The sequence below is a fragment of the Engystomops pustulosus genome, chromosome 5 (genome assembly GCF_040894005.1).
Source record: "Engystomops pustulosus chromosome 5, aEngPut4.maternal, whole genome shotgun sequence".
NCBI classification, from domain to species: Eukaryota; Metazoa; Chordata; class Amphibia; order Anura; family Leptodactylidae; genus Engystomops; species Engystomops pustulosus.
In genome coordinates, this window is record NC_092415.1 from 194,003,878 (window position 1) to 194,020,351 (window position 16,474).

General features: G+C 44.1%; 1 protein-coding gene across 1 annotated transcript in view; it reads right to left on the minus strand.

The window, feature by feature from the left end:
- The window catches only part of LOC140133692 (macrophage mannose receptor 1-like), a 70,017-nt gene that overhangs the window by 32,286 nt on the left and 21,257 nt on the right, over positions 1-16,474 (minus strand). Inside the window, exons 14-18 of the mRNA XM_072154215.1 lie at positions 13,498-13,588; positions 10,581-10,719; positions 9,241-9,273; positions 6,929-7,092; positions 3,721-3,788 (exon numbers count right to left, since the gene is read on the minus strand). Coding sequence (XP_072010316.1) covers positions 3,721-3,788; positions 6,929-7,092; positions 9,241-9,273; positions 10,581-10,719; positions 13,498-13,588 — 495 coding nt within the window. The remainder of the gene's footprint in view (positions 1-3,720; positions 3,789-6,928; positions 7,093-9,240; positions 9,274-10,580; positions 10,720-13,497; positions 13,589-16,474) is intronic.

Below are 16,474 nucleotides of genomic sequence, written 5' to 3' on the forward strand. Positions count from 1 at the left end.
ACCCACAAGGACTGATCATCCTATTGGGCTCTGTAATTTAGTCATCCAGCTGTCTACAGAGCACAACTCAGCTTTCCCAGGTTCAGATTCCCTATCCAGGCTGCATTATATAGAATATCAACACCACCAAGATAGAAATTGGTACATTTCTGAGTAATATGTATATATATATATACTGTTTTGCTACCAAGGAGTTTAAGGAAATCAATCAAAATCCATCCTGATAAACCAGGCACTTACTCATACATCCAGGCACCGTGACTGTGGTAATCTTCTTATATTTGTTATCCACGGCCTCCTTTATTCTAAAATCAACTTTTCAAATTATGCCAATGAGCCTGAGAGTTTATTTAGTCTCTTTGTAATCTGGGTTTACAGACAGTTGCATTGACTCACCCCCCTCCCCCACTCCGCCAGCACCAGTAAGTGCCCCTGGTTTATTATGTTTGACTTTGATAGTAGATTTCCTTCAATAGAGATTGTTTGTATTAATGTATCTTCACCTGAGATAACGCAGGCTGTTCATTGGCTAGCTCCCTTGAACCTTCCAGAAGCTGAGACCAAGTCTATATAAATGGGCTTAGCTCTAGAGTTATGGGTTTTTAGGTGCTGATCCAGTGACGCTAATGCAGAAGAACTGCCCACCCTAGCAGACCACTGGCCCAGGGCTGAGGTACAAATTTTTACTATTGCACTTCAGAGATGAGCGTCGCACAGCCTGTTATTGCTGCTGATCTGCTTGCAAGATCTGGTAATAGGAATCTGTTTATTATCATCTCCATTTCCATGAGTCCCTAAAAAACAAACTAATATTACGGGCCTATACCATCAGCCAGGACTTATCACTTATTTGCCAAGACCTGTCTTGAAGCAGCTTCCCCTTCTTCTTGCTTCACCCTGATGGCCCTAATGGCTGTGCATGAGACCTACACAAAGACTGTGTTACTGTAACTTCCGTGGCTAGGCCGCAACCAAGCCAACCACTCCGCTCCTAGTATCTGGCTGCCCCTATATACTGTCAGCCCTGGTGGGGACGTTTCATAAGTATGAAGGGTCTGATTTCCGTCCCTTAGTATTACCTCCCAGTGCCATTTACCTGTATAGAAGAAAGCCGCAATGCCCGAAACAACTCACTGCGAGGCGTGGCAATGATTCTGGGAAAATGAAAGGAGTGTATATAAAAACATACGTGTGTGTCCTAATGGAAACATCTTAAGTCTCCATGATGCACTTGGTCTTATGTTAAAGTGCTACGTACAGTTACATCATGGAGTTTGCATGGACTACTCAGAGGTTTAGCTACCCGGGGGGCAGAAAGGGTGGTGGGTCCAGGGCCCTGGGACTTTGAAGGGCCCACTGAGGTGCTTTGGCATGCACAACCATGCTGGGAAACACAGCTAATCCCATAGGCAGGCAATCAGCTGTGTTTCCCTATGATGTCCACTATGCCCATAGCTGAGGGTATAGAGGAGAGCTTCCTCTGCTGTGTGGAAAACCTATAATAAGAAATCATTCTTTATATATATATATATATATATATATATATATATATATATATATACATATATACAGCACACACAGATTACGCAGCACTGCACAGAACTTGCCAAATCATTCCCTGCCTCCAATGGGGTTCACAATCTAATCACCCTACCAGTATGTTTTGGAGTGTGGGAGGAAACCAGAGGACCCAGAGGAAACCAATGCAAACACGGAGAGAACAAACAAACTCTTTGCAGATGTTGACCTGGGTGGGATACCCACTCAGCCACTGTGCCGCCCCCTCATTGGTTCCTGTGTATCACATGACTGTTAACCAAAGAGAAATTTCCCTTACTACACAAGGTCTACACTTTCTAGAAGGGAGAATGGATACAATAAGAAGTATGAAGTATCTAAATGTTTTTAATGTGAAGGTGTTGGTCTACTACTCCTATCCTGTATAGCACAGTACTACTACTCCTATCCTGTATAGCACAGTACTACTACTCTTATCCTGTATAGCACAGTACTACTACTCTAATCCTGTATAGCACAGTACTACTACTCTTATCCTGTATAGCACAGTACTACTACTCATATCCTGTATAGCACAGTACTACTACTCTTATCCTGTATAGCACAGTACTACTACTCTTATCCTGTATAGCACAGTACTACTACTCCTATCCTGTATAGCACAGTACTACTACTCCTATCCTGTATAGCACAGTACTACTACTCTTATCCTGTATAGCACAGTACTACTACTCCTATCCTGTATAGCACAGTACTACTACTCTTATCCTGTATAGCACAGTACTACTACTCTTATCCTGTATAGCACAGTACTACTACTCCTATCCTGTATAGCACAGTACTACTACTCCTATCCTGTATAGCACAGTACTACTACTCTTATCCTGTATAGCACAGTACTACTACTCTTATCCTGTATAGCACAGTAATACTACTCCTATCCTGTATAGCACAGTACTACTACTCCTATCCTGTATAGCACAGTACTACTACTCCTATCCTGTATAGCACAGTACTACTACTCTTATCCTGTATAGCCCAGTACTACTACTCCTATCCTGTATAGTACAGTACTACTACTCCTATCCTGTATAGCACAGTACTACTACTCCTATCCTGTATAGTACAGTACTACTACTCCAATCCTGTATAGCACAGTACTAGTACTCCTATCCTGTATAGCACAGTACTACTACTCCAATCCTGTATAGCATAGTACTACTACTCCAATCCTGTATAGCACAGTACTACTACTCCAATCCTGTATAGCACAGTACTACTACTCCTATCCTGTATAGCACAGTACTACTACTCCAATCCTGTATAGCACAGTACTACTACTCCTATCCTGTATAGTACAGTACTACTACTGTTATCCTGTATAGCACAGTACTACTACTCATATCCTGTATAGCACAGTACTACTACTCCTATCCTGTATAGCACAGTACTACTACTCCTATCCTGTATAGCACAGTACTACTACTCCTATCCTGTATGTGCCTCATTAGACTCACATTTAGTGTATAAACGCCCCATAAGGACCTGCGGGTGGTTTAGTATCCCAAATCCTCCTGATTGGTTCTCTTTAACAAATCCAAGATCCCACTGGTAGAGCGGCACTGGTCATACGGAAGAGACCGGAAATGTCTATGAGTACAGAGATGTCTCACTACATTGTTATATGGTATGAATTTTAATAAGGAGGCCTGAGGAGAACCAGAATCTACCACTATATAGTCACTGTATAGTGAAATAATGGTACAACTGGGTTGGGTGCATCTTTAGGAGGGCTTGCCCCCCCCCCCCCCCCTATGCTTAACCCCTAGCTCCGCCTTCTGCAACAGGCACTGAAACATTCTTGGGGCTTTAAATCCTAAAAAGTCAGCATTGCCCCCCCCCCCCTCCTCACTTACCATGCTAGATTGGTGGGGGTTATGTGTCTCAATAAAAGCCCCCTGGTCTGGCCCAGTTAACCCTCTATTAGGTCCTTCCAGAGACCATTATACTAACTACAAGCTCTATTCATGGTGACCGCCCAGGACATCCAGGCACAGGCATTGCCCCACCAGTTGGCCAACAATTTAGTCTTCACATTTCCCAATGTGCACCAAGTAAAAACAGCTTTATACTGGATATCATCCATAAGTATACAATAACTAAATGCAACGTTAGAGGAGGTTTCATCCGTTTTGCACCTACTTGAATTCTCTATCCAGTCCCAAACGTAGACCAATATAATAACTGCTCCGAGCTCTTTTGTACAAAATCTAAAAAAGAGAAGATGAAGGGGAATTAGGCTACACATAAGGGAGTGTCACTACCAATCGGGATGATATTGTAGGTTATTAGCCAGACATTAGTTTAAGAGACTTATGATAAATCTCCCCAAATGTATCTGTCTGTAAGAAAAAGGCCCTGAGTGACTCCCCAAAGCCCCTGAACAGTTCATGTGCCCGGCCACAGTCCCTACGTCAGTGTTTCAGGACACTACTATAGATATAATGGACTGGTTAGAAAAGCTTTCTAAAGAGACGGTCAAGCTAAGAAGCAGTAAAGGCTCTTACAGCCAAAGAAAAGCCCAAAAGTCATTGGGGCTCATTTACTAAGGGCCCCGTGGACAGCACTTTCGTCGGACATTTCCAACGATTTCCATTTTGCGCTGCTGAAACAGGGATTTAAAAGGGGTTTTTGGCGCACGTGATCGGATTTTGGCTTTCATGCGGCAGAAATCAGGGGGGCGATTCGGACAAACCCCGGAATTTAACTTCAAAATTGTGTCGCAAGCCAAGCACTTACATGCATCGGGAGGGAGATGGTGAACTCTGTCGGACCTGAGTGGGGAAGCGACAGATGCAGGAAATCGGGCGCACGATCTAAGTGAATCGCGTCAGAATGCATTCCGGACGGAAAATGCACTTTCGGGAACTCTGAGGGACCGGGTAAGTAAATCGCGATTTTACGTCGGGTTATCTGAATTTTACAATTTTGCGCCGATTTTCCCTGAATTGCCCCGGGAGTTGGCGCACGCAATCGGATTGTGGCGCATCGGCGCCGGTATGCACTCAACGGAAATCGGGGGCGTGGCTGCCGGAAAACCCGTCAGATTCGGAGAAACTGCCGTAGACATCGGGCGCACTACCGGAAGACCCGAATCCTCTGCAGAGAACGCGCCGCTGGATCGCAAATGGACCGGGTAAGTAAATGTGCCCCATTATCTCAGAAAATTAGAATATTATATAAGACCAATTGTAAAAAATGCTTTGAGCACAGGCGTGGAGGCCACATGAAAAGTCTGTACAGTAAATGCCCTTAACCCCTTAACAACTTGGCTCTTTTTCATTTTTGTGTGCCCACTTTTGACATGGCTCCCCAAACCATCACTGATTGAGGTAACTTCACACTAGACCTCAAGCAGCTTGAATTGTGGCCTCTCTACTATTCCTCCAGACCCTGGGACCTTGATTTCCAAATAAAAAGCAAAATCTACTTTCATCTGAAATTAACTCGGACCACTAAGCAGAAGTCCAGTTCTCCTTGGCTCAGGTAAGATGCTCCTGGCGTTGTCTATTGGTCAGGAGTAGCACTCAGGAGGAAGCACTGACTCCAGCAGCAGTCCAGTCTTTGTGAATCTCCCCCAGATTTCGAATGGCTTTTTTCTTAGCCATCCTATTAAGGCTGCGGTTATCCAAGCAATTTTTCCTTCCACTCAAGCCTCTTTAGCAATGACCTTTTTTTGGCATTTGCTGCTTGTGCGGTCCGTCAGTGATTACCTTCTGGACATCTGTCAAGTCAGCAGTCTTCCCTATGATTGTGTCACCTACTGAACCGGACTAAGGGATCTTATAAAATGGTTAGGAAACCTTTGCAGGTGCTTATGGGTTCATTAGTCTAATTCTGAAATAATGACTTTCTTTATTTTGCTATTACCCATAATCATCAACATTAATATAAATAAACACTGGAAAAGGTTTACTCTATATATGAGTTCCACTTTTTGAATTGAATTACTGTAAAAAAAAAAATTCTGCTATTCTAATTTATTGAGAAGTACTTGTATATAGACAGACCTCAAAGATGCTGATGGTACACAAGCATGGAAGCTTTGGAAGAAACTGTTGGTCCTTCAGGGGCCACAAAAATTTCCCAACTATTATCAAGCAAGAAGAATTCACTGCTAGAAGTCAAACTTAGGGACCTCCTTAAGAGCCACCAAAATAGTATTAAGTAAAGTTGCCGGGACTGCCGCGGACTAGAATAAGGACTAGAAAATGGGCGAGAGAAAAAAACTCTGAAGGGTTTAAATGACATCTACCACCAGATTACTGGTCGTAGAGTGTCCTAAATAGGCTGCTCATTATATGTAGCGGATGGGGGGGTCAGGGGGAGGGGGCGTGTTTTACATATATTTCGGCACCTCCCGGCATCCACGTAATTTGGTATATTCACGCCCTCCTCCCCTCCGCCGCTGCCGTCCACCTCCTGATGTCAGAGCCAGGACGTGAATAGAGAGCACAGCCCCGCTCTCTCCTAGTTCCTCGGACGGCAGGAGGAGGAGGTTTGTAGTGGGGAACGCATATATATTAAAGTCCATAGAAGCCGAGAGGCACTTGGGCGCCGTCATGCTAAGAGCCTCCGGCACTTTTACCAAATTATAATTTCAGCAATAAAGAAGCCAGAAATACATGTAAAATACAGTCCCCCATCCCCTAAGCAAAGTGCGCCTTATAGTCCGGAACGCCTTATATATGAAACTGGAGGAGGGCAGCGGACCCTACTTACATAGGTCCCCGCTACCGGAGACCCTTGACAGCAGATCTCCAGTGGGAACTGCAGACCAAGCGGCACGAACAACAGGTGCCATAGCGCGAACCAACTTCTGCCGCGTGGTCTGCAGTTACCGCTGGAGATCTGCTGTCTTCGGTAGCGGGGACCTATGTAAGTAGGGTCCACTGCCCTCCTCCACCTGAACGGACCCCCTTCCCCATCTCCCTGTGTGACTGCTCACCTCTGCGGCTATTCGGGGTTGCTGACAGTTGCCGGGTGTGTGGAGAGTCGCTTTAACAGAGCTGGTTGCGACCTCTAACCCTGCGCCTTATAGTCCGGTGCGCCTTATATATGGAACTATTCATATGTACCCGGCCTTTATTCATAATGCGCCTTATAGTCCGGTGCGCCTTATATATGGAACTATTCGTATGTACCCGGCCTTTATTCATAATGCGCCTTATAGTCCGGTGCGCCTTATCATCAGGAAAATACGGAATATGGCGCACTGCACTGTATTCCGGGGAAAGATAGGACATGTCCTATCTTTCTCCCAGCTACGGAACGGTACAGTGCCGCATGTGTACCCCCCCCCCCCCCCCCCCAGCCTAAAATAAGAAGATGATCAGTGCTCAGAACTTACATATTGCCACAGAAATGTCATCTCTGATTCACTGTTAATGGTGACAAGATGGGAAAAATTGTGTTTGCAATATTCCAGGGCTTTCTCCATGGGCATTTCATCCTGGCTTATATAGTAGTGGCTGTCATTATAGATCAGCCAGCCGTAACTGGTAAATTCATAATCTGTAATGGAAAGGGGATACAAATACCGGATTGTAGAAAGAAAGGGAAAAGAAGAGACACAAGGACGGATCTAGAGCCACGGAACGTAGCTGGGGTCATACACAGACATGACGTACAGTACTAGCAGATGAAGAACTCTCCATAGCCGGTAAGTCTTTGCTGCATATTGCAGCAAAGGCTTACCGGTAACACCCGCGATCGGTGCTAGCACCGATCGCGGGTGCTTTCACCGCGATCACCTCCGGCAATGCTGCCGGAGGCTTCAAAAAGATGGCGCCGCATGGGCGCCGCCATCTTGGCGCGGATCTTCGCTCCCCGATGACGTCACAGGGAGCGGTGATCCGTTGCCATGACAGCATCGGGCCTCACGAAGGCCCGAAGCTGTCTCGTTTTAACCTATTCATTACAATGTGCTATCAGCACATTGTAATGAATGAGGAGTAAAATCCCCATATACTGCCATATTGCAGTATGGCAGTATATGGTAGGATCGATCAGACAACCTAGGGTTAAAGTACCCTAGGGAGTCTGAAAAATAGTTAAAGTAAAAGTAAAAAAAAGTTTAAAAAAAAAAATTATATTAAAAAAACCTAAAAATTCAAATCACCCCCCTTTCCCTAGAACTGATATTAATATTAATAAACAGTAAAAATCATAAACACATTAGGTATCACCGCGTCCGAAAATGTCCGATCTATCAAAATATAATAACGTTTTTTCACTGCGTTTAACCCCGTAACGGAAAATAGCGTCCAAAGTCAAAAATGACATTTTTTTGCCATTTTGGAAAATATAAAAAAATTAATAAAAAGTGATCAAAAGGTAGCACAGTCCTAACAATGATAGCAATGAAAACGCCATCAAAAGTCGCAAAAAATGACACCACCCACAGCTTCGTACACCAAAGCATGAAAAAGTTATTAGCGCCAGAAGATGACAAAATCAAAAAAAAAATTTTTGTACAGGAGGTTTTAATTTTTTTAAATGTATGAAAACATTATAAAACCTGTACAAATGTGGTATCCCTGTGATCGTAGCAACCCAAAGAATAAAGTAGACATGTCATTTGGGGCACACAGTGAAAGCTGTAAAATCCAAGCCCACAAGAAAACGTCGCAAATGTGTTTTTTCACCATTTTCACTGCATTTGGAATTTTTTTCCCGCTTCCCAGTACGCGCCATGGAACATTAAATACCGTCACTACGAAGTGCAATTTGTTACGCAGAAAATAAGCCATAACAGAGCTCTTTATGTGGAAAAATAAAAAAGTTATAGATTTTTGAAGGTGTGGTGTGAAAAATGGAAGTGAAAAAAACTAAAAAAGGCCAAGTCGTTAAGGGGTTAAGGTACGATCAAACATTCCTCTTACAATGCGTTTTAGAACACAGGAGATCAGTAACAAGCACCACATGTGTTGCATTGTTTACATGCTTTAGTCTGGCACCAGAACTGGGCATACCTGGGCAGGGCCCTGAGCTGCTGGGGGGGGGGGCACATAAGGCTGTACATAAGGAATCCACGGGGGGTGAGGAAGGCTGTTTCTATTGAATCCATAGGGTGTGAGGGGGGCTTTATATAAAATAACTATGAGGGGCTGTTTAGTATGATAAACTAGGGAATATTTTAGGGAACAGGGGACTGTTTTAGTTTCTCAATATTTAATGCAACCACATGAGTTCACTGCAAAGGGGCCCACTGAGGCTCTGTCACCCAGGGGCCCACTGAGGCTCTATCGCCCAGGGGCCTACTGAGACCTGAAGCCGAACCTGCAAGTAGTATATTACAGTATGGGGACCAAGTCTTCTATGGGCCCTAGGCAAGCTACAGCACCCACCAAATATTATACACATGAGGATCTTTACCTATGGAATCCTTGTACATTTGTTCCTGCACTCAGTAAATATGTATACAAGAGCCAATTCAGGACCTCTAAAGGTCCTGAAACCACAGATGGAAAGCATCAGTAGAGATGCATCCTCCATTCTCCAAGAAGCTGATTCTAGTACCAGATGTAGGAAGTGATACCAGACTTGTAGGGGCCTTAATATACATACAGACCAGGGTCCATGGTGGTCTTAATCTCCCCTTGCCAAGATCCTAATTATTTTAAAAATCATTTCCAACCTCTACAAATCTACAATCCTCACCAGGAGTTTTTGGTTCATCCTTTAATACAGTTCCTAGAAAAGAAAAAGGTAAAAGTTTGTAGTCACTTTGTGCTGAGTTATTCTTAAAACATTTTATCCAATAACATCCCTTCCCATATAAAGCCCAGAGAGGTAAGTGTCCCGCTGTGTATCACACTATGGTGGGAGCAGGCGATCACATAGTAGAATTATCAGCCTTTCACATAAGATACTAATAGAGTGGGTCTTGTTGTTTCAAGTTTATTTATTATGCCCTATGTACATTGGTTGTATAAGGTTGACATTGCCCCCCCTTCCTCCGTTTTACAGTACAGAGTTGGCTGGATTTACCAACCCTAATCCAAAACTTGTGAGCTTAAAGGAAATCTACCATTTTCTTTTGTGCATTATGAACCAAACATACCTTGAGAATGCTGTAACTACACTGATGCAGAAACACATCTTGTTTAATCACAGAAATGAGCGGTTTTGCTGAAAAACAATTATAAGATTATGATAATGAGGCTCTGTCACTCCTGTGGTTGCTCAGCGCTTCTCCTCTTACCCTAATTATGCACTGCTCCAGAGAATGATGTAATCACTGTGTTGTCCCTGACAGGCAGAAGTAATCAATCACTGCTGCACCATTCCCCAGCTGCTGTGTATGAGTCATCCAGCTCAGGTTGATTAGTCCTGTCTGGACAGTGCAGGAAGCTCCATGTTATGTATTTATATAGGCAGCCAGGCAGCACCCAGCTTTCCCAAGGTCCTGAATTATATAATTGTTTTTTGAGCAAAACAAAACAAAAACTCGCGTCAGGGATTAAAGAATATATGTTTCTGTATCAGTGTTGCTACAGCATTCTCAAGGTATATTTGGTTCACAATGCATAAAAACAAATGGTAGATTTCCTTTAAGTGCTCTCATCCTCATTCTGCACTTCTTCCATCATCTCAGTCTACCCCCTACCCATACTCTTCAATTTGTCAGCAATTCATGATATATATTATTACATAATAATTGCTCATTAATCTGAACCTTCCACTCATGTCTCCAGAACTCCTCCTGAGCTGCACCAATTCTCTTGCATGCACAACCTAGGAATATCAGACTAATACACAACGTCTATGTAAGCCACCATAGGACAAAGCAGCGTAGGAGGCAGTGTCATCCTGTTGGATCAATGTTTCAGTGATCACCAGCAGATCAAAGGACTTAGAAAGAAAGAAATCTTGAACAGATTAAAGTTTATTGCACACAGAGCGGGCTTTCCATAGGCCACATTTAAAAGGGGTTGTGGGTAGAGGAGAAGGTTTACATCAAAGGGGTTTAAGAGAGTCCAGACTAACTTTGCCTTTACCTTTTTTCAGCTTACAAATCCATTCCCGCACTTTATCACAGTCACCAGCATTCCAACCATATGGATATAGAAATCCACAGAGCGGTTCATGGTCAATGTAATCATACGTATCATGAAACATCTTATTTTCATAAGTCAGCTATCAAAAATAAAAAAAAAGGATAAGCAAATAATAACAGGTGTAAAATGCAGTTATAGGAGCTGCTCATCATATAATATTTCCACAAGTATGTAAGCCTATAGTGCTGTACTATATATTGCTCATTGACTCCTGACAGGTATAACATGCTGCCTGCAGATAGGACATTATGCATACTGTCCAGCTTCACTTGCTCTATAACATGCTGCCTTCAGATAGGACACTATGTACAATCTGCTCAGCTTCTCCTGCTCTATAACATGCTGCATGCAGATAGGACACTATGTACAATCTGCTCAGCTCATCCTGCTCTATAACATGCTACCTGCAGATAGGACATTATATACAATCTGCTCAGCTCCTCCTGCTCTATAACATTCTGTTTGCAGATAGGACACTATGTACAATCTGCTCAGCTCCTCCTGCTCTATGACATCCTGCCTGCAGATAGGACACTATGTACAATTTGCTCAGCTCCTCCTGCTCTATAACATGCTGCCTGCAGATAGGAAACTATATACAATCTGCTCAGCTCCTCCTGCTGTATAACATGCTGCTTGCAGATAGGACACTATGTACAATCTGCTCAGCTCCTCCTGCTTTATAACATGCTGCCTGGACATAGGACACTATGTAAAATCTGCTCAGCTCCTCCTGCTCTATAATATGCTGCCTGCAGATAGGACACTATGTACAATCTGCTATGATCCTCCTGCTCTATAACATGCTGCCTGCAGACAGGACACTATGTACAATCTGCTCAGCTCCTCCTGCTCTATAACATGCTGCCTGCAGATAGGACACTATATACAATCTGCTCAGCTCCTCCTGCTCTATAACATGCTGCTTGCAGATAGGACACTATGTACAATCTGCTCAGCTCCTCCTGCTCTATAACATGCTGCCTGCAGATAGGACATTATATACAATCTGCTCAGCTCCTCCTGCTCTATAACATGTTGCCTGCAGATGGGGCACTATGTACAAACTCCTCAACTCATCATGCTCTATAACAAGCTACCTGCAGATAGGACACTATCTATAATCTGCTCCGCTCCTCCTGCTCTATAACATGCTGCTTGCAGATAGGACACTATGTACAATCTGCTCCGCTCCTCCTGTTCTATAACATGCTGCCTGCAGATAGGACACTATGTACAATCTCCTCTATAACATGCTGCCTGCAGATAGGACACTATGTACAATCTGCTCAGCTCCTCCTGCTCTATAACATGTTGCCTGCAGATTGGACACTATATACAATTTCCTCAGCTCCTCCTGCTCTATAACAAGCTACCTGCAGATAGGACACTATCTATAATCTGCTCAGCTCATCCTGCTCTATAACATGCTGCATGCAGATAGGACACTATATACAATCTGCTCAGCTCCTCCTGCTCTATAACATGTTGCCTGCAGATTGGACACTATATACAATTTCCTCAGCTCCTCCTGCTCTATAACAAGCTACCTGCAGATAGGACACTATCTATAATCTGCTCAGCTCCTCCTGCTCTATAACATGCTGCTTGCAGATAGGACACTATGTACAATCTGCTCAGCTCCTCCTGCTCTATAACATGCTGCCTGCAGATAGGACACTATATACAATCTGCTCAGCTCCTCCTGCTCTATAACATGCTGCTTGCAGATAGGACACTATGTACAATCTGCTCCGTTCCTCCTGTTCTATAACATGCTGCCTGCAGATAGGACACTATGTACAATCTGCTCTATAACATGCTGCCTGCAGATAGGACACTATGTACAATCTGCTCAGCTCCTCCTGCTCTATAACATGTTGCCTGCAGATAGGACACTATATACAAATTCCTCAGCTCCTCCTGCTCTATAACAAGCTACCTGCAGATAGGACACTATCTATAATCTGCTCAGCTCCTCCTGCTCTATAACATGCTACCTGCAGATAGGACACTATATACAATCTGCTCAGCTCCTCCTGCTCTATAACATGCTGCCTGCAGATAGGACACTATGTACATTCTGCTCAGCTTCCCTTGCTCTATAACATGCTGCCTGAAGAAAGGACACTATGTACAAACTCCACAGCTCCTTCTCTATGACATGCCGCCTACAGATAGGACACTATGTACAATCTGCTCAGCTCACTCTATTAACATATAACATCAGAAATTTCTGCGGTATCAAATGTTGCTACAGGGTCACACTGACTTTCTCAACGGGTCTGATTTTGTTTGGCACAATAAAGTGATAATAATTGCTATGACAAGACACATAACGAAAATCTACCATCAAAATCCATCCTGATAAACCAGGGACATTACTCATAGATCCAGGCACCGGGACTGTGGTAATCTTCTTATATTTATTATCCATGGTCTCCTTCCATTTACAATGAACTTTTAAAATTATGCTAATGAGCCAGAAGAAGCGTTACAAGAGCCCCACCGTGCTGCCGCTTGTTGCACAAAGGATCACTCCTCCCACCAATCGCTGAAACTTCCTCTGCAGCCGTGAGTTTACACCAGGCGGAAGGAAGGGGGCAGTACTGAGGGAACAGGGAGTGGGTGACATAGTGTAAAAACCTGTTAAACTACAGCACAGAGGAGCCCTGGTAACAAACTCAGAGCCCTTCTGACTCATTAGCATAATTGTAACAGTTGATATTAGAAGGCAGGAGGCAATGGATAACACATATAAAAAGATGACCACAGTCCCGGTGCCTGGATCTATGAGTAATATCCCTGGTTTATCGGGATGGATTGTGATGGTAGATTTCCTGTAATAATTACTTACAGGAGATCCATCCGTCCATGTAAAATGTTCCTCTAGATGTTTTATCCTAAAACCAATCCAAGCCATTTTATATTCCTGATGAAACTCTGCTCTGTAAAGATAAATGTGAGAATATATAATATATAAACAGCAATGTGCCCCATATATCCTGCGAATTTCTAAGTAATAACAGACATTTCTTGGTCTATATCCAGAATAATATAATATTATGTGAATCATCTCAAGGTAAGGTCCATTTTCTCGTTTTTTATCAATCCCACCTTTGTATTGCCACAACATATCTGTGGCCTAACAGGGGTTTTGAACCCCAATCAATCAGTTCGTATTGTGGTATCTGCCATATTTTTTAAGACTATAAGGTGCACCGGACTATAAGGCGCACCATCAATAAATACCTGCTAAAACGTTTAGGTTCATATATAAGGCGCACCGGATTATAAGGCGCAGCTGATTATAAGGATGAATGACCAGCAGGTGGCAGACCTGTGCACAGCTCAAGGCAGCTGTTGTCTGTCAGTACGGTTCATATATAAGGCGCACCGGATTATAAGGCGCACCTGATTATAAGGATGAATGACCAGCAGGTGGCAGACCTGTGCACAGCTCAAGGCAGCTGTTGTCTGTAAGTACGGTTCATATATAAGGCGCACTGGACTATAAGGCACACCTTTGATTTCTGAGAGAATCAAATGATTTTTTTGTGCGCCTTAAAGTCTGAAAAATACGGTAAGAGGTTTACATTTATAAGCAATGGCTCCCATTGGGAATCACAGCACCATTGTACACCCAGGATTGCAGAATTAACACTGACAGGTGTATTATACCAGGACATGAGAAAGTAACACTAAAGAGATGTTTAGGCTGCCCTACGACACATATTTAAGCTGCAGGACAATACCCATTTCCCCATGATTGTCTGAGAAAAGGGGTGATACAGGTAAGGGTAATGGTGCATGATAAATTGCTGATATTAAGCAGCTAATCAAAGGTATTGATACAGAGACCACAGCAGAGGAGAATGTAATGACCCAAAGTGCTGCAATTACTAATTTTCTGCCTGGTAATCCTGTTGGAGTGGACACTGTAGGCCCAATCAACCTGCTTTGATCTGTAACTCTGGGAACCAAGCTTTCTAAAGTATATTCCAGCTTTCCCAAGTGATCTCTAGATAATCTCCTGTATAGGCTATACATGTGTGTATCTCATTTATATTTAAATTATGTTTATTTTTTTTAACCGCCTGGTGAGATGCAGGCTGCCTGGTTGGCTCTCTGGGAGATTCCTGTTCAAATGTCTGGAACAATCGAGTCCAAAAGCTCTGCCCTGGGTTCTGGGTATTTTGTCTGGATAGAGAGGAGGGGGAGACGCTTCTGATTTGTGCTGCTAATGCAACAGCGCTGAGAAACTTCCAGGAAGACTTTCCCAGCGCTACAGACCATTGTTGGTGCTGAGGACAGTTCCAAACCCATCATTGAAGGGATGGATCTTGCACTTAAACCCATCCTCTCAAGACAGTGGGGCACATTTACTAAGGGTCCAAATCCCGTTTTCCCGCTGGGTTTCCCGAATTTTTCCGATTTGCGCTGAATTGCCCCGGGATTTTGTCGCACACATTCCGATGGTGGCGCATCGGCGCCGGCTTTCACGCGTCAGAAATCGCGGGCATGTGTGTCGGAAAATCCTACGGATTCGGAAAAACCACGGAATTTTAAAAAAAATTGTGTCGCAAAAATAGCACTCACATACACCGAGACGGAGGAAGTGAATTACTGCGGACTTCAGCGCAGCAGCGACACCTAGTGAACATCGGGCGCACGACCTTAGTGTATCCCGGCAGAACCCGAGTCAGCGTCGCTGGATCGTGACTGGACCGTGTAAGTAAATCTGCCCCAATGGGGCTTATTTACTAAGGGTCTGCAGAACGCACTTTCCTCGGATTTTGGAAATTGGGGGGCGTGCTGCCGGACGATCCGACGGATTCGGATTGAGCGCAGGATTTAACTTTCAAATTGTGTCGCAAGACACCAGGAAGAAGAAGGTGAACTCTGTCGGATCTGAGTGGGGAAGCGACACATGCCGGATATAGGGAGCACGATCTTAGTGAATCGCGACACAGTGCATTCCAGTCAGACATTCCGGATCAGGGAACGGGCCAGGGACTGGTCAGTAAATGTGCCCCAGTGTTGCATGCCACCAGTGTGGAAAGTTGCTCAGTCTGTTACTACTGCTCTAAAGTAATTTTTTCAGTAAAGAAGCTGTAGGTTGTTTCATTGGGGCAGATTTACTTACCCGGTCCATTCGCGATCCAGCGGGATTCACTAAGGTAGTTCCTCCGACGTCCACCAGGTGTCGCTGCTGTGCTGAAGTTCATCCGAATGCACTGAAGTTCACCGGCCTATCGTGGGTGCAGGTAAGTGCATGTTTTTTAAATGCGGCGGTTTTTCCGAATCCGTCGGGTTTTCGTACGGCCACGCCCCCTGATTTCCGTCACGTGCATGCCGGCGCCGATGCGCCACAATCCGATCGCGTGCGCCAAAATCCCGGGGCAATTCAGGGAAAATCGGCGCAAATCAGATAACCCGTCGGAAAAAAGCGATTCGGGCTCTTAGTGAATGACCCCCATTATCTCCTTTCCACGTTTAAGTCTGTGGTCAGAGTAACTATCATCAATGTCCTTTTAGTTACCATTAGCTGGGATCAATCACATACACTGGGGAGGAACCTTGTCACCACATGGTCCCCCTATTTATTCTTCTCTCTGCTGACCCCTGATTGATGTTTGAACATGTTAATCATGAAAGGTCACTAGGAGACCAGGGCACTTATCTCCATCAATCCAATCCTAAAGGGGAGGTCATTAGTATAAACTCTACATGGGAGACCAGGAAAACTCCATTACATCTACCAGCTTAGCTCCTCCTGCTCTATAACATTCTACCCTCTGATAGGACCCCATGTCCAGGGTCACTCACATACC